This window comes from Hyperolius riggenbachi, chromosome 6, assembly GCF_040937935.1.
Source record: "Hyperolius riggenbachi isolate aHypRig1 chromosome 6, aHypRig1.pri, whole genome shotgun sequence".
NCBI classification, from domain to species: Eukaryota; Metazoa; Chordata; class Amphibia; order Anura; family Hyperoliidae; genus Hyperolius; species Hyperolius riggenbachi.
This window is the reverse complement of record NC_090651.1, coordinates 299,612,522-299,637,341: the sequence shown is the minus strand read 5'-3', so window position 1 is coordinate 299,637,341 and position 24,820 is coordinate 299,612,522. Positions and strand designations below refer to the sequence as shown.

Here is a 24,820-nt window from a genome sequence, read left to right as displayed (position 1 = left end):
GATTTATTACCTTTGCAGTTCATGAAAAGCTTGAACTGCAATTCTCAATATTTGCCCACAAAATTTTTATATTCGGACACACTTTTTCCAATTAACTGGACTTACTTTTCATGTTACATCAACTGGTTGTACAAAGTACTCATATTGTTTGTCATAGATAATCAAAGCTGTAAAGAGGCTGATCCCTCTGTACCCCAATATTTGTGATGCTATTCTGTGTTGTACCTGTAATATGCCATCATTCCTTCAATAAAGTCTTGACTTTTGATTAAAAAAATGGACATATATGGAGGACCGTGGGGCTAGTACACAGTGCTCAGTTGTGTAACAGAATAATTCTGCATGTCAACTCACTGCCCATACATGCCCATACAATTCTATAAGCCTGTTCACAGTATTGCCATCATCTTTGTACAGATGTTTATCAGGATTTCCTTTTGCAAAGAATAAAGTAAGTTAACATACTTGACTAAATGAGAACTTACCGGAGGAGGAATTGGAGGCTCTTAAAAAGGAAAAATAAAACATACAAGAATTAGAAGATTCCATTTAAGAAAAACAAACATTGAAATTCAATAACAGTTCACAAGCCGGTCTTGGAAAACTTGAATTTGCAAATATTGGAATTCCATAACAGCGCAATCATTTGTTTGCAAGTCATCATTGAATCTCAGTTGAAGACATCACCTGGAAGAAGGCTGACTTTAAAATAAAGGATTAAAAAGAATTCAGCATCATTTTTATGTGATCACTTTCTCCTTTTGAAAAAAAATATATAAGATACCTGCTCATTTTCTCCTCCTGTCTGGTTACTTGCAGCTGACTCAAAATAACCCATCCCCCTCCTACCCAGTGCAGGCAGTCTAAACCTCCCCGTTTCAAGGACCACTGTCGCAAAAATTGTAAAATAAGAAATACATTTCTTCCAGTGTTAAATGAGTTATAAATTACTTTTCTGCCATCTTGCTATCACTTTCAGTAGGTTAAGACATCTGACAGAAATGACAGGTTTTGGACTAGCCCATCACCTCATGGGTGATTCTCAGGGTTTTGTTTATTTTTAAAAGCACTTAATGCTTTTTGCAGGGAGGCTTGCCAGCATCTTTATATAAATCCTTTTTAAGGAGTGTCTTTATAAAGAATAAAGGCCATGCTGAGAATCCCCCATAGATGAGAGATAGACTAGAACAAAACCTGTTGGTTCTGCCAGATTACTACTACTTACTGTAAGTAACAACAACATAGGAAAAAAGTAATTTACAGTATGACTGATTTTTAATACGGAAGAAATGTACTTCTTATTTATATGTTTTTACATGTAGTTTAAAGAGACACTGAAGCGAAAAAAATATTATGATATAATGATTTGTATGTGTAGTACAGCTAAGAAAAAAAAACATTAGCAGCAGAGACACAAGTCTAATCTAGTTTCCAGTAAAGGAAGAGCTAAGAAACTCCAGCTGTTATCTATGCAAATTAGTCGTTCAGCTCCACGACTTTCAAAGTCGAAGAGAACTCTGCCAGCCACTTGAGATAATAAGCTTTAAAAGACAATTGGCCTCAATTCACTAAGCTTAACTCCTGTCTTTAATAACTCTTCTGAGCTGTTTTACAGTTATCACAATTATATCACCATGGTGATAACTGCAAAACAGCTCAGAAGAGGTATTAAAGACAGGAGTTAAGGTAGCCATACACTGGTCGATTCGCCATCAGATTCGACCAACTGACAGATCCCTATCTGATCGAATCTGATCAGAGAGGGATCGTATGGCTACCTTTACTGCAAACAGATTGTGAACCGATTTCAGCCTGAAACCATTCACAATCTGTTGCGGTGGTGGTGCTGCCGCCGCTTCCCCCGCCCGCATGCCCGCATACATTACCTGCTCCGCCGGCGCGACTCCAGTCCCCAGGTCACCGCTGCTCCGTCTCCACTCTGGTCTCCGGCCCCGGCATGCTTTACTTCTTCCTGCCCGGCAGGAAGTTTAAACAGTAGAGCGCCCTCTACTGTTTAAACTTCCTGCCGGGCAGGAGGAACTGAAGCATGCCGGAGACCAGCGCGGACACGGAGCAGCGGTGACCGGAGGTAGTCGTGCCGGCGGAGCAGGTAATGTATGCGGCTCTATTGCGTCGGTCGTCGGGTACTCGAACGCCGCTAGCGAAGCGCTCCCTACCCGCGGGCGATCAACGCTAATTTTCCGCACGGAGCGATCGACAGGATCGGACGAAAAGGATCGAAATTCGGCGTGTAGCGCGAATGATTGGCAGCAGATTCGATCCCAGTGATCGAATCTGCTGTCGAAACGGCGGCAAATCGGGCCAGTGTATGGCCAGCTTTAAGCTTAGTTAATTGAGGCCAATGTATCTTTTTTTCCCTCTGCAGGGAAGATTTTACAGAGAAGGCTAGTGAACTTTTGAACCCATTTAGACTGCTGAGTAGTGTCTAAACTGCAAATATTAGAGAATGATGCAATGTTATAAAACACTATATAACTGAAAATAAAAATATTAGAATATTTTCTTTGCTACTAAAATTCTAGTAATTATCCGTATTACACAACCAATTCATTATATCATAATTTTTTTTTCGCTTCAGTGTCTCTTTAAATGTTACAATGTTTCACAATAGTGGTCCTTTAAGTTACATGAGTCTGCACAGTCCACATAAGGGGCAGGGGCTGTTCCCTGCTACACAAATAATATAAGTTCAGTGTAAATGGTATGAAGACACTTACCACATTCATAAGCTGGGCAACACTCTGATTGTGGATCTCCATGAAGCACTGGTGGATTTCCATCTTCACATGTGGGAATAGTGCATTTTTCTGTGCATTCTACGTGGATACATGAAGAATATGTCTTAGCATATAAAAGTCTTCTCTGGCCAGTTCATAAATATGTGGGATGGGCTATTATATTATGTTAGCAGCAAAAATTATAATCTTGCAGCATTACTCAGACACTCCCATGATTGGATCACCAATACTAGCCACTACTCTAACACAAACTTAGAACAATAACAAGCTCTTCCCTGGTCATTGGCAGGTATACTACATGCCCAGCTAAGGAATTTGCCAGTACGTCTGAAACATAATTTGATCTTTAGAGATACTATAGCAGCTTGGAAAGCAGTAAGGAAAAAATGCGGACTTTCATACAGATTTTCCAAATATCTTCCGATATGGGGTAACCCCAATTATCCGGTTAGCATTCAACAAAAAACTTTTGCCAATTGGGAAGATAGAGGGCTTAAATGTTTGGGAAATATGTTTAATCTGATTGAAGGCAGGTGGCTGACCTTCAGAGAGCTCAGAGAGAAATTTAGTCTTCAGTCAGGGGATTTTCTAGCATACGCACAGATCTGCTCCATGGTAAACCAAGGTTTACGTGCACATTCCTCTATAATGACAGCCACAAAATTTAATGCTATCCTAAAACCTGGATTGTCTTTTAGATCTCTGGCAGATTTCTATTTAGCTATTCGGGAACTGGACAGCAAAAAACTAGCAGAAGGGGCAATGAAAAAATGGGAAGATATCCTGCAGGAAGAAGGGGCGGGAGCCCACATATTGGAGGGTAATCTGATAGTAAGGCAGGTAATCAAGAATGAGAAATGGAGAACATCACATCTTTTGTTTATCCACAGGGGCAAATATGCATTTAATATTAAGTATAAATCGCCTCCTCCAGGATATAACCCTCATTGTCCTAAATGTAACCTGGTTAATGCGGACCTATTCCATTGCATATGGTCCTGCAATAAGATCCAAGTGTTTTGGGATAAAGTTCTCAAATACGCTAATAAATTATGTAAAAAAAAAGTGAATAAGTCATGTTTGCTGTCGCTCTTCAATTATGTTAAGCCATCTAAAGAAACTCCCCAAGGTTCTCCCTCCACATTATTCCATATAATACTAATAGCAACAAGGAGAGCCATATTCTGTAAATGGTTGGATTATTTTATTCCAGGTATCTCTTTGGTGGAACAGGAACTGCTATATGTGTTCCATATGGAAAGACTAAATACACTACAAGCTAAAGAACTGAGGACCAAGGCCTTCTTTAAGGTCTGGAGAACATTCGTCTCACGGCAATTTTCTTCTCAACAAATTCAGGCATTAATAAAGGACTTTACGCTAACTTCTTGGTACTGTCTAGAGGATATTGGTGATACACTGGGGAATCTGAAGGTTACTAGCGATACTAATAGAGCCGGTTCCTCTTAAACACTTTCTATAGGGCACAGTGGGGCTCGTGGGGGTTTTGGGAGAGGGTGGGTCAGGGGGGGTTCGTGGGAGATAGGGAAGGCTAGTGTCTATGTAAAATACAATAATCTTTTTCTGCCTTGAGAATGGTTCTGCATGATAGATACTATGTCTTTGTTGAAAACCATTAAAAATTGTTTAAAAAAAAAACAAAACGCACACCATTGCATTTCCATTGTCTGTCATTATGTGCGTTTTTGATGCATTTTTGCATACCATGCAACAAAACCAGCGTTTTTGAAAATGCATGCCTATAAAACGCATATGCGTTTTTATATGCATTTTTTCTTGCAGCCTATAGACGCAGCGTTTACGCAACGCTAGCGTTTCTGCTAAGTGTGCGCCTAGCCTGAACACAATTCAGTGTGTCACCAGACGTGTCACCTGATCAATATTTTGGACAACAAATGTCTAATGTCAGCCCAAGGATTTAGAAAATCAGCTTCTATGTTCCCTTTCTACTTATGCACGGATGGGATTCAGTGAACTGTGTCTGCAGATGTAACAGTGACGATAGGGCTCTTTCGATAAGCCTCTTTCACGAGAGGAAAATTGGTGATCAGTGCACCTTCCATTTGCTCTGTAATGCAACCAAATTAAAGTGTTTGTAACTACACATGGTTCCTAGCTGCTGGTTTTCTTTCCTAGATTTATTTTCCTTCCTGAATCTGTGAAGGCTGAATGTTGCATTTTTGGAGAACTTTTTGCTTTGTACCATTCACAACCTATTAGATAAAGGTGTACAGGTGTATTTTACACCTGACTATTTTAGACGTTTTTAGTGTGTTTTACTCTTCTGGCGCCTCTGTACACCTTTATATAAAAGTTTTCCACCCCGGGTGGAAGGGTGGTACACCCTCTTTTTTCCTATCTACAGAGAGTGACATCTTAGTCCTGAGTAGGGACAGGTCTACTCTCCCCACCTGCCTATACAGTGGTTGCCTAAGCGGTAACCCATGTTTGTAAGTATAATACTTGCATTTCATTAATCCTCCCTGATTCAATACATACTACACTATACTGGGCTCTCGGTCTTCTGTTTTATCTTCTTCACAACCTATTAGAGTTTTTTTTCCAGTGCTTAATATTAGACAAATAATCTTACGGCATGCGAAGACTCCACAACAGCTGGAATCAGAAGGTGCTTGGACCATCACTACGTTCTCACCGGTCTTCTGGCATGCCAGCGGTGGACAAACCACATTCTCACATGGTGGCTATATGGAGCAATAACAGAAATTATGTTTAGGTATGTGTAAATAACATCAACGAATCTCATTATGGAAAAAGTTCCTGGCACTTATTCCAGAGATGGATTGAGATGTAATGGGGCCCTAAGCAAGATAGTAGATTTGGGGCCCCCTTGTGGTCTTTTTGGTAAGCTGAAAGAGAACCCGAGGTGGGTTTGAAGAATGTGATCTGCATACAGAGGCTGGATCTGCCTATACAGCCCAGCCTCTGTCGGTATCCCAAACCCCCCAAAGGTCCCCCTGCACTCTGCAATCAGACATAAACAGGGGCGTAGCAATAGGGGGTGCAGAGGTAGCGACCGCATCGGGGCCCTTGGGCCAAAGGGGCCCCGAAGGGTCCACCCTTCATCACAGTATTAGCTCTCTGTTGGTCCTGTGCTGGTAATAATCACTTTTATAGATGCTTTGAATAGTAGTAATCCTTAAAACACTGTTCCCCATCTCCTTCTTGCAACTCTGACTCTGTGGTTGTCTTTGGCAGGTTTTGGTGCGCCAAATCAATTGTTATGTATAGAGTGCTTGGGGGGGCCCCATGTAAAACTTGCACCGGGGCCCACAGCTCCTTAGCTACGCCACTGGACATAAATCACAGCCGTGCTGTGCTGGCTGAGTTTACATCTGTAGTGTCAGTCTTGGCTGCTCCCCCACCTCCTGCAGAGCTCCGGTCCCTGCCCCCCTCTCTTCCCTCTAATCAGCGGGGAGGGAAGGGAGGCATGCGGGGACCGGAGTTCTGCAGGAGGTGGGGAGAGCAGCAGACTGACACTATAGAGAAAAACACAGCCCGCTGCGACACGCTGTGTGTCGACAGCGAGGCTGTGATTTATGAGGGATTGCAGAGTGCAGGGGGACCTTAGGGGAGTTTGGGATACCAACAGAGGCTGGGCTGTATAGGCAGATCCAGCCTCTGTATGCAGATCACATTCTTCAAACCCACCTCGGGTTCTTTTTAAGTGGAGAGAGGTCAAAGAAGGTGGCTGACACCCACTAGGCCCTAGGCTCCAGGCACCCTAAGGGCTCTTTTACACTGAAAGTATATGCGCTAGTGTGTGTCTTTTTCCATAGCAGTGCATTGTGCAAAAGCTTTCAGTTAAAATGCGTATAGTGGGAACTGTGCCATAGGAAAACATGGGCATTACTTTGAAAATCAGTTTTCTTTCAGTTTTAACTGAGAGCAACTGATTAAGTGTAAAAGGAGCTTAAAGGCTCTTTTACACTTAATGCGTGGTATGCGTGTTTTTCCATAGCAGAGCATAGTGAAAAAGCTTTCAGTTAAAACACATATATAGTGGCAACTAAGCCGTAGGAAAACATGGGCATTACTTTGAAAATCAGTTATCCTTTCAGTTATAACTGAGAGCAACTGATTAAATGTGATAGGGGCCTAAGGGTCCTTTTACACTTAAAGGGAACCTAAAGCGAGTAACATTATTTAAAATAAACACATGACATAGCTGCAAATGAATATTACATACTAACCTCACCGTCAGTTCCTCTCAGAGGCTCACCATTTACTTACAGTGATCCCTTCCAGTTCTGACAATATTTTATCAGAACTGAAATATACCAGTTGCTGTCAGTTATAGATCAGCTGCTGTCAGTTACAACTGAATTTGCAAGGTAATGTCCATGTTTCCCTATGGCTCAAGTGGGTGATATTACAGTTTAACAGTGTGCTGACCTGGAAGCTGTTATGGAGTAAAGGCAATTTTTAAAATGGAGGACGGAGAATTTCATTGATCACAGTGGACAAATGGGACGCAGGAGAGGAGAAAGAGATTGAGGAGTTGATGACCTGTATATGGTTATTTTGACTTTTTATTTTCAGTTCAGGTTCTCTTTAAAAGACCACTCCAGTCAAAAAAGTTAGCAGTTGAAATCTGACAGAATCGAAAGGTTTTGGACTAGTCCATCTCCTCATGGGGGATTCTCAGGGTTTTCTTTGTTTTAAAAGCATTTCCTGAACGGCAGTCTAACTGCCAAAATAGTAAGATACCAACCAGCCTCCATAAACAGCATTAGAATAAGCAACTGCTGTTCAGGAAATGCTTTTAAAAAACCCTGAGAATCCCCCATGAGGAGATGAACTAGATCAAAAATTGTAGGTTCTGTCAGATTTGAACTGCTTACTTTTTTCGTTGGAGTGGTCCTTTAATGCGTTGGTATGCGTTAGTGTGCATTACAACTGATTAAGTGTAAAAGAGGCCTAAGGGAAAAAATAACTTCAGTTCTCTGCAATTGACAACTAACTAAAACCTAAGTAAAAAAGTGCTGTCACAATTATTCTGAAATTCCCTTGCTTGCTGGTGGCTTACACGTTATTTTATTGTTAAAGTGTTATCACCTAAGAGAAACTGATTATTGCATAGTGAGATATGAAAAAATGAATGCTGCAATTTCCGAGGTACGTAACTTCCAGAATGGCTAGAGGTTGGTTTATTCAATAAAGAGTACACAGTACAAACCTAGTTTTAATACAAGTCCTGATCCAATGAGAATGCTTATTTATTATACCTACATCATTAGAAGATTGGCTCTGGTTTGCTGCTAAGGGACTTGTACTTTGTAACCTGCATGTTGCCCTATTCTATTGCACAAAGTTGAGTGCCTACAGACTATGTTGAATAATGTCCTGTATCGATATGGGTAACACTGGTAGTTCATTCAAATAATCTGCCTAACTGATATTTCCTCCCCTGGTAGTGACGAGCACCAATTTCACACAGGCAAAATTTAGCATTGTAATTTGCAATTAGAATGCAAAGTTTTAATGAGAAATTTCAGGAAAAATTCGTATTAACATTTCACGTGTAAATGTAACTCATCCGTAATTTCACAAAATTTTGTGCCACTGCCAACTTTGGCGGTTAATAGCAAAGCCCCCGTACATGCTATCATCACCAAAATAGCTATGTATATTGAGGGGAATACTGGAAACAAGACCAAAAAAAAATTAACACTTTTTGAAGATTTACTTAAAAAAAAAAAAAAAAGTAGTTTTTGAGAAAAATGGTTTTTAAAAATGTCATTTTTCTGAGTTTAAAAACCATTTTTTCTTGCATTTTAAAAATTGATTTTCTCAAAAACTACAAGGTCTTTTCAACTTGTTCCCAGTATTTTCCCTAACTTATGTAATTTTGGTGACAATGGGGCTTTGCTCTTCGCTGCTAAAATCGGCACAAAATTACGTGAAAATTACTCAAACGTTTACGCAAAATTACGAATGTGTATATTTACAAATAATAATTACTTAAAGGCGTAATTGCGAAACTGTAGTCTGTAGACAAAATTTTGCTTAATCATAATTAGCTAGTTACGATCATCACTTCCCCCTGGTTTCCAAATAATGATGTCCCATTTGTAAAAGTGTAAAATAACAAAACTTACTGGAGGTGGAGGAAGGGTAGGAGGCTGTGGGGAAAATTAAAATACAATTGTTAAATGCTTTAGTAAACAAAATAAGGACACATATTAAAACTGTAAATTAGCACTAATGTCCACAATCAGGAAACATGCATATAGACCAGTGTTTCTCAACCCAGTCATCAAAGACCACAAACAGTGCATGTTTTGCTGAAATCTAGAGAGGGAATTCTAGCTGACACTTACTGTAGGTAGTAGAAGTCTGACAAACCTGACAGGTTTTGAACTTGACTATCTCCTCATGTGGTATTCACAGCGTTTACTTTATTATTTACAAAAGCACTGCCTTGAAAGGATCTACACAAAGATACTGGCCAGTCTGCTTGCTTGCATACTATTTTGGCAGCAACTGCCATTCAGTAAGGGCTTATTCACACCTAGGGTGTTTTCGCATTTTTTTAAGCAATTTTTAAAATCAGCCTAAAAGTGCCTGTGCAATGATTCCCTATGAGAGTGTTTACATCTGAGTGGTTCAATTCCGATCTGCTCACCAAAGCACTGCCTGTACTATTTTTGGGCAATTTGCCTCAATGGAAGTTATAGGGAAATCGCAAAACGCTTGAAAGCGCTTCGTATAGCGATTTCCCCAGCGCTTTCAAGAATAAATACATTGTATTTATTATTTTCCAGGTCAAAGAGTTCACTTCCTGACTTGCATCAGGAAGTGAAAAAACAAATCGCTATGCAAAAGCGCTTAGAAAAGCGCTTTTACAAAAAATCATAGCAAGCAGGTAAGCTAAAAAAAAAAAAAAAAACACTCGCAAAATGCTGGCGTCATCGATTGCGATTTTAGATGTGAACAAAGCCTAAGTGCTTTTGAAATTAAAAAAAAAAAATCACCAATGCAGGGATGGTCTACTCCAAAACCTGTCAGATCTGTCACATTTTTACAACCTACTGCAGGTGTCAGCAACATGGGAAAAAGTAATTTGTACTGCATTTTACTCTGAAATAAATGTACATTTTATATGTATGTATTTTAGAATTTACATTTTTTTGCGATAGTGGTTCTTTAAGGAGCTTTGCTGATGCACTAATTACCCCAACTTCTGAATGTTTGTGGATTCCTGCAAACCATACATCCCTGATGGGCCTTGAGGGTTAGGAAGAACAGATTTAGAACTAAGTGTATTTCTTAGCAATAATGAGTAAAGAAAATAAATGGCAAATTGTAGTTTACTAGACAAATATTATACAGAATATACAGAATATATACCCTATATGGGTGGGGTATGAAAATATAAGCCTCACTAAAATTGTGTTATAATTGTACTGCAGAATAGTCATCTGGCAGTTGGTTGTTCTGACCATTATCTTTTTTTGGGTTGTAGGGTTTGTTTTTTTCTGGTACCTGTAATGTGAGTTGAATTAACAAAAAAATGTTCCCACTGTGTCCATAAAAATTATAATCACCCAATATAAATAAATAGTTAAATATGTTATTTCTAGGGCTAGTTTTAGGTGTGATTTCAGATAAGAAATAAAAATGGCCAATGTGTTTTTTTGTATTCTCTTATTCTTTAGTTTTCTCTTAGTATCACGTATTAAAGACTACAAACAAAGATAATTAATTTGAAAGCATGTGATTAATTTGATTGGTTGACTGCCTCATAAGTTGCTGACTGGCAAGTTGTGATCATGTGATCATGTTTTTATTTCTGATTCCTGAGCAGGATAAAAAAGGAGCATCAGAAGTGAGACACTGTCACATGATTGTAATCAGCCATTCAGAGTCCTACTACAAATTAGTCACCGGATCGAGTCAATCACATGCTTCTACATGAATCCTTTTTCAGGAGAATATCTACAGAATACATTTTCTGTCTTTTCTTCTAATAGATGTGTTATTAGTACTGATTGTACTTCTTCTTACCAGGGTAGGAGGAACTGGTGTGGTCTATGGGAAAATAGAAACAAATAAAATGTCAAATATATATCAGACCTTTTTAACTATACAAAGGTAACAATTCCCTGGCATTTAAATTTAAGATACTTACTGTTGGTACAGCTGAAGGGGCGGAAAAAAGAAAAAAAGATAGATTGTTATTGATGTTCTGTTCACATACTACTCGCTAAACAAGAGTTATACAACTATTAATGCTACACACAAATAATTATCATTTCCAAGATCACCAATTGCATTTTGAGAAAACAATGATGTAAATACAGCAAACAATGAACATGGCATTTACAGTAGCAGGAAACACTACGGTCATGTTTGGGCATACCTATAAAAATAGTGTCCAATAAAAATAAGGGTGGAGACTGCCAGTAGTAGAATATCCTTGAAATTACCGATATCCTACTATTTAATTCCTATTGTAAAATATCTGTAATCTTTACCAATATTTTACTATGACCTAATTTAACTCTACTCTCACACAGACTTCTCCTTCTACATATGCCTAACCCTAAGACACCTCCTGGTGCTACCTAACCTTAAAGGGAACCTGAAGCGAGTAAAATTATTTAAAAAAAACACATGATGTACCTGCAAATGAATATTACATACTTGCCTCACCGTCAGTTCCTATCAGAAGCTCACCATTTTCTTCTTTACAGTGATCCCTTCCAGTTCTGACAATATTTTGTCAGAACAGAAATATACCAGTTGCTGTCAGTTATATATCAGCAGCTGTCAGTTAAAACTGAATGTGCAAGGTAATGTCCATGTTTCCCTATGGCTCAAGTGGGTGATATTACAGTTTAACAGTGTGCTGACCGGGAAGCTGTTATGGGGTAATGGCCATTTTTAAAATGTAGGACAGAGAATTCCATTGATGACAGTGGACAAATGGGACGCAGGAGAGGAGAAAGAGATTGAGGAGTAGACTACACTGGAGGTAAGTATGACCTGTGTATGGTTATTTTGACTTTTTATTTTCAGTTCAGGTTCTCTTTAAACCCCCCATGCCCATTTTTAACCAACTTCCCTGGCGCCCAATCTTAACTCGTCATATGCCTAAACTTAACTACTTCATGCCTAACCTTAACCCTTAACCAACCCACCCCCTGTGCCCTTAACTCCCTAAACTACCCCACTGCAATAGTAAAAGCCGCGATTAGCAGCAATAAGCGGTAATTAAGGCCCCACAATTACCATTCATTGCAGCTAATTGCGGCCTTTACTATTACCTCCTATGGCGGTGCCATTTTTAGTGGCACTGGTTCTGCACCATTTTTACCTGATCCTCATGTTTGGGACATTAATCATACAGAACAAGTCTACACTTTACTTCTGTCATTGACAATGACCAATCTGGAAGGATAAAGTATGGCTTTAATACCTCATACCAAACAATCTTTTTTTTTTTATTTTAGTTATTTACTTTAGAGAATAGTCATCTTTTATCTACCGGTTGCTGAGATATCCTTATGAAGATCAAATCTTGGTTACGTTTCTGTTTAATCAAAACATTCAAAATAGTTACTTACGGCATTCATATGTTGGGCAACATTCATTTTCAGCATCAAAGTACATGATTGGTTCGTATCCATTACAGTCTGGCATGGCTGTGCAGGAACTGCACTCTGTAATGAAATGTAGATTATTTATTTATTAGTCATGTAAACATCCACAAATACATAACGTAGCATTTTATAGAGTTTTTAGAACCACTCTGCACTCTCTCTTGGGACATCAGCTGCTGCTATCCTGTCATTATCTCAGAAGTCACAAACATGCTGACCTGTATTGAAGCAGCATCCCTTACCAATAAACCCACATTATTTAAAGGGCAACTATCAAAGTTAACTAAAATTAAAAATGCCACATATATTTCCAGTAATTACTAGCAAATAGCAAAACAAAGGGTTTTTTCATCTTTTCATTTTTTATGTGAAGAAAATATGACATTTACAGAGAACATCACTGTGGGCATTGCTAGGGGGGACTGTCCAGCACATCCAGCATACAGAAACAGTCCTCGCTGGCTATATGCCTGTCACCAAAATGTCTTCAGAATGGCAGAAAGCAGAGATATAGCATCAAATAGTGAGTAAATAACTCATCAGCTGCAGCCTTGTGTCTCACTACCTGCTTCATGCAGTTTTAAAGTAAACAGAGATTACAGCCAGAAAGAACTCATGGTGGGTGTAAGCATCCAAGTACAGGAATAAAGTAAGGGTCCTTCTCTTTAGATTCTTTCTCTGTATTTGATAAATCAATCAGCTGTTCTCATATGATCTGTGAGAAGGCAGTGTGTGTGGGCAGGGCAGAAACAAACAGTAAATCATCCCTCTGTGAATAGTGACAATGAAGTGAAACCTATCTACATGGTACAGTACTGGCCTTAACACCTACTTTTGCAGCAAGGACCTGATAGACAAGGCATTTTCCTCACACAGGCTATGATAAGAGACTTGTGAAAAGCCTTCTCCTCCTAGTTAAGCTGTACCTAGGATCCTGTGCATCACAGTCCTGCTCCCAGCTCTTTTCTTGCTATATCATCTGCATTTAGGTCATGTTGACCACTTTGACATGACAAAGTTCCTGCACTAGTTTAATCATACTTTGTGACTATCATAGAATCGCATTAACATGGTATTGTAGCAATCTAGTATTCCTGCATCTTCTAGCATTTCAAAGGCAGAATAAGCAATATGTTAGTGCCTGGGCTGGCCATGGGCAACCTAAATGCTGCATAAATAAACAAACAACCCTTCTCAGGACTCTGATGGTATGTGGGGAAAAAATTATACTCACCACATTTGTATTGAGAACAACATGCGTCTATCATGCCAATAACTGTTCGTTTGGAGCCCTTTCTGCTGCATTCAGGTACATAGCAATTATCAGTATTGCACTCCTGCAGTTAGATGACAGGGATTAGGAAGTCAAAAATAGGTAAAACAGAAAATATGAATGTTGTTTTCAAGAAAAACCTATGGAAAATACTTACAGGTGGTGGTGTGGGTGGCGGAGGAGTGGGTCCCGGTGCTGGTTCTGCAGACATAAACAGAGAGTGTCATTGCATTTTATTCTAACTGATTTACATTTGCCTTAAAGTGAACCCGAGGGGAAAATAAACTGATGAGATAAACAATTAAATGTATCCTCCTACTCCCAAAAATGACTTTTTTGAGTATCCCAGGGTTTTTATATTTCAACATTTACAAAGTAGGTTCAATGTTTTACGGTCTCTAATCAGTGGCAGCCTATTAAGTGTCCTAGAGTTTAAAAAAAAAAGGTCAATAGTTTATGTATTTTATCTCTCCCTGCCCTCAGGATTTGTATTGTGCCAGGAAAACTTTTATGTCTGTAATTTACTTATCAGTGATGTTTACTATATTCCCGACAAGCTACAGACAAGACAGAAGCTGTCACTTCCATGCCTGGAAATTAACTCTTTCAGGCAGCAAAATAAAACAAGTGAAACAGCTTGGTTATTAATATGTTTGGCACTGTACATACACACATAGATTATAGTCAGCACAAACAAGTTTAAATACCATTTCTCACACACTTGGCTCGATTCACAAAGCCGTGGGTTTGTCCATAATGCACAGCATGACTTCTGACCAGGAGTCAACTGCCCAATAAGGATGGAGTTACCCTGATGACTGCTTTTACAAACCCTCATTTGAATCAGGGCACACTGAACGCCAATGGCCAGCACACTTCAGGTCAGAGGTCTTGCTGAGCATTATGGAATTGAAGTTCGCCACTGGCGAACTCATGCTGTGGTGAATTCCATACCTGTCCATAACTATATCCTGAAAAAGAAGATTTTATTTTTAAGTATTGGTGCTGTTTCTTTACCCTATAACATTTTTCCTTTTCTTCAACCAGCCAGATAAAGGCTGGTGAAATTGGACCAAAGACTGGTCGGATATGCAAATTTGCCCACACTATCTGTTAATTCCTTTCTTATACCCTCCCTTCTGATGAGTCATGCTGTCTGCTTTTTGTGGGCAGTCTTCTGCTCTTCTCCTTCTCTCTGCAGAGGCAGCAATGAACACCCATAACAGCTGTCTTGCCTCTGCACATTTTTTAAATCTGCTAATTAAATCAACTTTTCAGCACTGTTTAACTGAAAATTATATATCATTATTATTCTGAAACTTTCTCCCCTCCCCCTTCTGCAAAACCGTTGTGGAAGTTTTTGTCCAAAGGGTTTTTTTGAAGCTCTGTTGCCACCCCAGCTAAGCAGCCACAGTCTAATAGCTGCATACTGAGATGGGGTCAGGCCACAGCCATACAGGTGGAGGTGGCCGCAGAGCTTCACACTTTGGGCGAAAAAAAGATTTTTCTAGGAGGGGTGGAGTTTAAGAGGAATAATGATTTATGGGTGAGCAGGGGCACCTGTCGATTTTTGCATAACTAAAAATGTTTACATTTAATGTTTTATATTTTACAATGTTGGTTCTCTTTACCATAGTGCAGAACACACAAATATGATGGCGTTACACATTTTATATCAAGTAAAGGGGCCTTGTTTAAAAGGGCATTGGATATTTATAGATATAATATTTGAGATGTAGGCAGCCATTTTGTTACTTACGTATACATTTTGCATGAATTTTCACAATTACGGCCATACATAATTACGATTTGGGAATTCAATTGGTTTTGTGTAATCCATTTGTAATTTTACTTCATTTTCATGTAATTTCGTGCTGACAGTTAATAGCAAACCCTCATACAGGCTATTGTCACCAAAATGGCTCTGTATGTTAAGGGGAATAGTGGGAAGAAGTAGAAGAAAATTGGGTTTTAAACTAAAAAAATGACAGTTTAAGAAGCATTTTTCCTCTGTATTTTTAAATTGATTTTCTCAAAAATTCTAGTTTTGGCTTGTTTCCACTAGTCCCCCTAGCATACGATGCAATTTTGGTAATGAACTGTATGAACGATATTGTTTTCCCTTTCATGAGTCATTTTGATTGGATGGATTAATATCCACTATTACCTCACATTGGATGTCCGGTAGTTCCCAGTAGGGCTGTAGTACAGTAGAACTGTGGTTTCCAGTGAGGACTGCAGCCTCACTAGGTGCACCTGAGCAAGCAGTGATTGGAGCCTATTTAAAGGAATACTGTAGGGGGGGTCGGGGGAAAAGGAGTTGAACTTACCCGGGGCTTCTAATGGTCCCACGCAGACATCCTGTGCCGGCGCAGCCACTCACCGATGCTCCGGCCCCACCTCCTGTTCACTTCTGGAATTTCAGACTTAAAAGTCTGAAAACCACTGCACCTCCGTTGCGGTGTCCTCGCTCCCGCTGATGTCACCAGGAGCGTACTGTACAGGCCCTGTATGGTCTGTGCCTGCGCAGTACGCTCCTGGTGAAATCAGCGGGAGCGAGGGCATGGCAACGCAGGCACAGTGGTTTTCAGACTTTAAAGTCTGAAATTCCAGAAGTGAACTGGAGGCGGGGCCGGAGCATCAGTGAGTGGCTGCACCGGCACAGGATGTCTGCGGGGGACCATTAGAAGCCCCGGGTAAGTTCAACTCATTTTCCCTCGACCCCCCTACAGTATTCCTTTAAGAATTTTAGGCTTATGGGGGGTATTTCTATGTTTGTATATTTTTTGATATAGTATTTTATTGATTTTTAGGAATAATAAAGAGATTTTTCATCAGCATGCCCCCAAAAGCCAATCCTTTCATGTGTGGTCTTTACAATTTTGGTAATGATAGCATGTGGGGGCTTTGTTATTAACTGCCAAATTTGGCACAAAATTATGGGAAAATCATGAGAAAATGCAAAATTATGGTTCTTGTTTACTTTTACAAAATTTGGAATCGTGATTTTGCATCACAATTGCAAATTGAGAAACAAAATTATGATTATGCATAACTCAAGCTCATCACTAGTATTCTTTACAATTTGCCTTCACAGACACATAGAGAATGAACTGTCTTGATAAAATGTTAACAGGATCCTCACCTGAGATAAGACAAGCATTAAGACAAAACTATGATGTCAAATCTTTGCTTCCTGAGCAAATATGGCTGACCCCCACCTTGACTGTGCCTTACAAAATCATGTTCAGAATAACATAAGGGTGTGTCCACTTTAACGATTATAACTTACCACAAGTGTGAATTGGACAGCAACGGTCATCTGGGTTCTGTTTTACCAGCAGAGTTTCTCCCTTTCTACAGTCAATAGTTGGGGGGCACTTGGATTCGACACATTGCTATTTAAATAAAAGATCCACAGAAACATAAATACGTCTTTTTTCTTTTGTTAGTGAACAAGCAATGATCATTCATTGAAGTTGGGGTCAGGGATAGACTTTAAAGGATAGGAGAGACCTCCTTGGTCAGGTATTGGTAAAGCATGTTTTAAGACTTATGGAAATCTCTACATAAAGCTGCATGCCTACTAAGTCTAGAGGACAGAGGAAGAAATGTGAATGTACATAAACAATCCTGTCTTCAGATGCTAGACTCAGTTAAGGTACTACCCAGCATGTGCAGTTTGTAGTAGAGCAGAGAAAAAGTTTTGATCCTTTATAGTTACCCGTAAAATTCAAGTCTCTGTGAATGAGAGAGACCAGGAGCCCAATGGAGCAGTATCATTAGACAATGTGATGTAAGCACACGTGTATACAGTAAATATTATACTCACAAGGGTGGGTTGCAAAACTTACAAACACCATCTGAGCCTGCAGGAATATAACCATCTGACTTTGCTCCTCTACAGAGATGCTACACTGACCACAATTTTTAAGATACATATCCTCACTAATGTCCAGATACAAACCCAATCACAATCTCAGATCTGCACACGATCTTCTGTTGTCCTCCTCTAGAATCACCTCCTCACATTCACGCTTACAAGATTTTGCACACGCTTCACCCCTCCTCTGGAATGCCCTCCCACAACACATCCGTCACTCGCCAACCTTTGTTACTTTTAAACGCTCTCTAAAAACTCATTTGTTCCAACAAGCATATGCGCTACCTTAAGCCACTTCCCTTTGTCCTAAGACCAAATTGTACTCCTACTAGGTATCCTAAAACACACTGCCTTTATATATTTTATCGTATACTACCCCTCCTCTTGGTTCCCCTATTCCCTTTAGATTGTAAGCTCGCAAGGGCAGGGCTCTCTCCCCCTTTTGTCTTGGAAATCATCATACATTTCATTCATCATGTTACTTTTATCACAGTCATTACCACTTCTGTATTTTGTATTCTGTATGCTGTATCTTTTTTTTTTTTGTATTTAGTCACTAATTATGTATCTTGTATATTAGTGTACACCATTGTCTGTATTTACCCCATGTTTGTTTCTTACTTTGTACAGCACCACGGAATATGTTGGCGCTTTATAAATCAATAATAATAATGTTTTGGTCCCCTTCTGTGACAAGGACTAACATGAATCACTTATTTACATGTACTTTATTTTTTGAATAACCCCAATAATAAGTTGGATAAATGCAAGACATAATAACAGATTTTTTTTCTTTTTTGGGGAGGTTACCAATTGAAGCTGTGACTGGGGATGAGCAGAAAAATTGCTGAACTTGATTTGGGAGGGAATATGGATAATTTTTGCTTAGCAAGAATTTTGCGAACTTACAGTCAAAGTTCCCTTAATTCGAATTGAAGTCTATGGGGCCAATTTTCACAGTTGATTGCAAAGCCCCATACGTGATATCAACAAGTTTTGTATGTATATCGAGGCCAACAAAAGGAACACATTCAAAAAAAACTTTTTTTCAAAAAGACATAGTATTTTAAAAAAATCAATTTTAAAATTTAAAGTGATACATTTCAGTATGTAAATCAAGGAGAGGGAAGATTATACAATTGGCAAACACTGATTAAATCATTTATAAGTGAATATTACAAAAAAAATAATAATAAGCCATTTAATTCATTATGTTATTTTCACTATAGTTCCTCTTTTACAATGAGCCAAAATCTGCTTCAAAATGACATTGCACTGGTTTTTAAATATATTTTCCCCTTTAAATTTTAAAATTGACTTGCTCAAAAACTATAAGGTCTATTTGAATAATGATTTTGTTGACATGTCCCTTGAGTTAGCCTTGATGAACATACAATTCGGTGTCAAAATCATGTATGAGGGCTTTGCAATTAAAGGATCGCTATCGCGCAAAAAAAAAAAAATGTGAAATTTAAAGTACATGTAAACACATACAAATGAGTATGTGTCTGCCAGAGTAAAATGAGCTATACATTACTTTTTTCCTATGTTGCTGTCCCTTACAGTAGTTAGTAGAAATCTGACAGAACAAACAGGTTTTTGGCTAGTACATCTTTTCATGGGGGATCCTCAGTATTTCATTTATTCCCCCCGCATCACCCAGTCCCATGCACGCCTCCAGGACTTCTCAAGAGCTGCTCCAACACTATGGAACTCCCTACCTCCACCCATTAGGGCGACATCTTCAAGAAGGCCCTCAAAACTCACATTTTCACTCTGGCCTACCCCCCTCACAAGTGCTCTAAACCCACAGCTGAACTCCGGTCCCCTACCTTTCGTGTCCCTACCTCTTCCTCTAGATTGTAAGCCTTTGGGCAGGGTCCTCCTCCTTTTGTGTCCTACCTGATCATGCACCTCCATTACTGTGAACCCATGCTATGCATTTGAGTGAACCTAACTTGCCTAATTTCCATGCTCCCATCCAGTGACTGACTAAGCATTACCTTGTACTCATACTGTGCTGCGTGATCTATTTTTTCTTGTATTCCTGTATTGTCATATTGCTGTTTGTCACTCCTAAATATTGTCTGTAACCTAAACTAATGTCCAGCGCTGCGTAATATGTTGGCGCTTTATAAATACAATAAATAAATAAATATTCTTTACAAAAGCACTCCCTGGAAATAATCTTTATAAAGATGCAGGTCACCCACCCCACCTGTTTGCTCATTATTCTGGCTGTTGGACTGAGCAACTGCCATTCACTAAGTGCTTTTCAAAATAAAAAAAACCTTGAGAACCCCCCCCATGAAAAAATAGGCTAGCCCAAAACCTGTCTGTTTTGTCAGATTTCTGCTGCCTACTGTAAGTGATGGTAAAATAGGAGAAAAGTCATTTATAGCACATTGTACTCTGGGAGAAATGTACTTTTTATTTATGTGTTTTCGTGTATTTTTAATTTTACAGTTTTTTTTGCGATAGTGGTACTATGGGCGTGAAAATCGTCCCCATAGACTTCCCTGCAAATTCACAAAATGGTAAAAAATTTACAAAAAGTTCATGAAAAAATTGGCAAAAATGGTTTGGCCAATTTTGCTGATCCCTAGCTGTTACCTGCAAATATCTGAGCGCCCGTTTCCACTTGTGCGGTGGGAATCGCTGCGGAAAAAATGTGCATGCGGATGCGAATTTTGCATGCGGTTGTGTGCAAATTTTTATGCGAATTCGCATACAATTTCGCATAGAGGACTATGTATGCGAATTTCACCATGGCAGTACCTGTGTGCTTTTCCATTGTTTCTATGCAAATTCATATGAAAATTCGCATACCAAAACTGCATGCGAATTTCCTGTTCAATACAATGTATGCGAATCGCATAGGGGTACGCGGTATGCGAATTATGATGGCTCTGCCGTGCAGATTTTTTCTGCACAGAAAAATGCTCAGAAATCCTGACAAGTGTAAACAGTCCCATTCACTTGTATTGTCTATGCGAATCTGCATGCAGGAAACGGGCCCTCATTGATTTGTACAAATTTTGTCTTACTTAACAAGGGTGTTTAATAAAATGCATGTTAGGCGAATTTTAGGTAAAGTTGTGCAGCTTTGAAATGGACCCATGAAATGGGGCAGCTTATTGTCCATCTTTAGTATTTAAAATTAGAAGCAAATTAGAAGCAAATAGGTACTTACCCCTTGCGTAGGCTGTGAAAAAAAAAACAAGAGGTTTTTTTTTTCATAAAAATTCAAAAAAGCAGTGATATACAGTATAATTTACTTGCTATGATTATAATTGACATGCTTTTTGGTCTCAACTATGCAAGATTATTGTGAGACTGTTTACTTATTGCTTAAAGAGACTCTGTAACATCAAAAACCTCCATTGGGGGGTACCCACCTCGGGTGGGGGAAGCCTCCGGATCCTAATGAGGCTTCCCACGCCGTCCTCTGTCCCACGGGGGTCTCGCTGCAGCCCTCCGAACAGCCGGCGACAGACCAGACTGTAGCTTCAATATTTACCTTTCCTGGCTCCAGCGGGGCGCTGTGGCTGCTTTCGGCACGGAAATAGACGGAAATACCCGATCTCCGTCGGGTCCGCTATACTGCGCAGGCGCCGGAAACTTGCGCCTGCGCAGTAGAGCAGACCCGGCGGCGATCGGGTATTTCCGCCTACTTCGGAGCCGACAGCCGTCAGAGCGCCTGCGCAGGAGCCGGGAAGGTAAATATTGACGTCACCGCTGCACGGAGGGCTGCAGCGAGACCCCTGAGGGATGGAGGACGGCGTGGGAAGCCTCATTAGGATCCGGAGGCTTCCCCCACCCGAGGTGAGTACCCCCCAGGGGACGTTTTGTCGTTACAGTTCCTCTTTAAAGGGAACCTTAATTGAGAGGGATATGGATGTTTCCTTTTAAATAATACCAGTTGCCTGGCAGTCCTGCTGATCTCTTTGGCTGTAGTAGTGGCTGAATAACACACCTGAATAATGATGCAGCTAATCCAGTCTGACTTTAGTCAGAGCACCTCATCTGCATGCTTGTTGAGGGGCTGCGACTAAAAGCATTAGAGACACAGGATCAGCAGGAGAGTCAAGCAACTGGTATTATTTTAAAAGGAAAAATCCATATCCGTCTCAGTTTAGGTTCCCTTTAAGCAAACTCACTTTTTTTATAACATTCACCGACTCTCAAGTGTCCCTGTTAACTCCAGCAAAAATTGATGTGAATCAGTTATTGCCTTGGCTAAATTATATTTGTGAATGTTGTCCTGTGCCATGATTAGCAGTTTTCTTTAAACCTCAGGCGCACACTTGATTAAAGCTGAAGCAACCTGTAACGACCATTTCAGCCAATATTCAGATGTGTGTACGACATCCCCCAACCGCCAACCCGTACCGATCCACCTGGCGGATCAACTCACCTAAGCAATAGCCAATTCCTTTGATCCCGCTGCTCCCCCGCCCACCAAAAAAAAGTCCCTAGGCTACGAAGGACAGGGGTATGGTAGGGATTAGACTGTGCATACCTCAGAGGGACAGTTAGTGAAAAGACTATATATGCGTGCGTTTCTGAATCAGAACCCACCACACTGCACTCGATGCGGCATGTCCCATAGGAATATCATTGCATTGGGCTACAATGCAGTGATTCTTTCATTGCGACGCAACACATCAGAATTGGCGTGGAAGGGCCCAAAGGCCCTATGCTTTTCCGCAGCATTTCAGCTCTTTGCTGATCACTGGAGACCAGCAAAGTGCTGTGTGTGCAATGCAGTGTTTGTGATTTGTATAAATTGAAAGCACACTGCATTTCAGCCGCAATCACATTGCAATTCTCATTCCTCAAACAGGAATTGCAAAACGTAATCACTAAAAAAAAAATCACCAAAAATTTCACACCACAAAATCACCCTCACTACCCGATTGTTTTTTGCAATCTCAATGTGAAAAAGACCTAAGCACAAAAGTAAAACATTTGAAAGTGAATACACACATCCACCAAACAAAGCATTGTTGCCACAGCTGTTAGAAAGCATAATAATAGTAAACTGAGCAAAAAAGGGGCTATTAAAAGGTTTATGTATCAAGGCAATTTTTTTAGCATAAGTAGTTAGGCAGGGCTATGAGTTTAGTGACTCAACCCCCTTGTGTGTTTGTATGTGGAAAAACGTCTGCGGTTTTTCATAGAAGCTGAGAAAACTGCACTGTTGTCTGTTTATTTTTATGCATGCGAAAAACATTTAAGTGTGAATTATTCCATTGATTAAGATTGGTTCTCAGTTTAAATTTGTTTTCCTGTGCAGAAAACATGAACAAAAACAGGCAAGTGTGACCCTTGCCTACGCTGTACACGTTGAATAAATCAATTATAGTAATAATAATCATGAAACTGAAAGTTGGACATTGAAACTCAGTGGAGTCACACGAGGCATAGAATATTTATTATGTCTGGTCTGTAAAATATATTCTCTTTTGCGATTTTCTAAAATTCCATGCAGAGATAATGCAAAATTAGGGTTTTTTATGTTCTTTTTTCCTTCCTCGAGGTTAGCGATCATGTGCTGCCCCTAGTGGTGCTGACAGCTGTGCTGTTCTCATAGCCTTGAATTTTTTTTTAAAGGGGCAATACCACAATTTTTGCCCTCCACAAACCCCTCCCCCACCAAACCGCACTGCAAGTGTGCTGACTGGCCCAGCTTTCACCTTCTCCTACTTCCCCTGCCTGGGGTAGATAGCTACAGGTGCCTCTTAGTATTAGGTAAGAAGTATCTAGTATATTAAGCAGCTAGAGGTACCACCAAGTATTTGGCAGCTAGAGATGCCCCCAGCTGGAGGGAAGGGAGATCTCATGGAACGCAGAGAGTCAGGTGAATAACCTGTCATTTACGTTCTGCTTTGGACACTGTATAGGGAAGAAGGGAGGGAGGCACTTGGGGGGGGGGGGGGTAAGCCACATCTCCATCACCAGGCACGTGCCTTCATAGCCTTATGGAAAATCCGGCCCTGGTAGAACATGAGTGATCCAGCACATCTGTCTTGGTTTTATTAACAGTTATTTGCAATTAGGTAGTAAAACCTTGCTACCTCTACCTAGATCATAGCAAGACATGGCCAGGGTTGCTGAAAGGTGAGAGAGAGCGGGAAAATGTTTAAAACGCCCTCAGTTTAGGTTTGATAGATAAGTTTTACTGAGGTTATGAAATGAAAAAAGAACAGCAGACTGAACATAACATTGATGATAAAAAAAAAAAAAAAAAAAAAAAAAAAACAAGCATAGGAAGAAAAACTGTAAAAATACAAGAAATCATATTGAGCTTACTGGTGGTGGCGCTGTTGTTGGTTTCGGAACTGAAAGAAAATAAGCTAATGTTAGTATTGCTTTTCAGTGTTGCTTTACACTACAGAAAGGGCATAGTTTTATGGTCTCTTTACTCTGGCATTTCCGACAGTTCACAGAGACTGCTACCTGAATTACTGTAAGTTAATTATCTGTACACTGAAATGTTTGGGCATTCCTTTGCTCCATTTGAGTTGAAGAAATTGCTTATGGTTGTGACAAAATGTCTTCTCATATGTCTCATAGGATCCACCCTGAATTCCTTTGGTTATACCACAACCTGGATAAATAAAAGTATTTGGTAGAAAAATGTTCACTTACCACATCTGAATTCCTCACAGCATGGATCACTTCCTTCTGTCTTCACCTTTATTTCATTATCCGCACAGGTAATTTTAACACAGACGGCATCAACACAAGGTCCCTGTAATGAACACACAAGTGATAGTTTCAAACAAAGGCCCCTACCACCACTGCAGCGGGGGGCGGCCTAGCAGCTGGGGGCAGTCCTTTTACCTAATATAATAATGCAGAAAGCGCAGTGGAAGCCGGAAACCTTCTCCCTTACCTGCTCTGGCAATCACATCTCCTCCACTTCCTGGTTAGTTAGCAAGTGCAGTGCATTGCAGCCAGCCAATCACCATGTGGCTTTATACCCCCGCATGGTGATTGGCTGGCTGCACTGCAGTTGCTACCGAACCAGGACATGGTTAGAATAAGTAAACAATGAATAGTAAACAAACACATTGTGATATCATAATCAATGATCACATGTGTATAGTACCAATCAAGTCACCTGAGTGCTGGTTCTCCTCTCCTGCCAGCCAGTACGATCATGCCCCTGTCTTCCCTGTGCCTATTTCTCAGTCACTGGGATCTGTTTGGCCGGAGTCCCCCCTCCAGGTGTAAGATGATTGGGTTG

At 40.0% G+C, this 24,820-nt stretch overlaps 1 protein-coding gene across 1 annotated transcript in view; it reads right to left on the bottom strand.

The window, feature by feature from the left end:
• Window positions 1-24,820, bottom strand: part of LOC137522175 (otogelin-like) — a 245,595-nt gene that overhangs the window by 71,008 nt on the left and 149,767 nt on the right. Inside the window, exons 74-81 of the mRNA XM_068242207.1 lie at window positions 24,220-24,322; window positions 12,374-12,469; window positions 10,936-10,946; window positions 10,812-10,835; window positions 8,903-8,926; window positions 5,374-5,485; window positions 2,739-2,837; window positions 486-505 (exon numbers count right to left, since the gene is read on the bottom strand). Of these exons, the coding sequence (XP_068098308.1) occupies window positions 486-505; window positions 2,739-2,837; window positions 5,374-5,485; window positions 8,903-8,926; window positions 10,812-10,835; window positions 10,936-10,946; window positions 12,374-12,469; window positions 24,220-24,322 (489 nt within the window). The remainder of the gene's footprint in view (window positions 1-485; window positions 506-2,738; window positions 2,838-5,373; window positions 5,486-8,902; window positions 8,927-10,811; window positions 10,836-10,935; window positions 10,947-12,373; window positions 12,470-24,219; window positions 24,323-24,820) is intronic.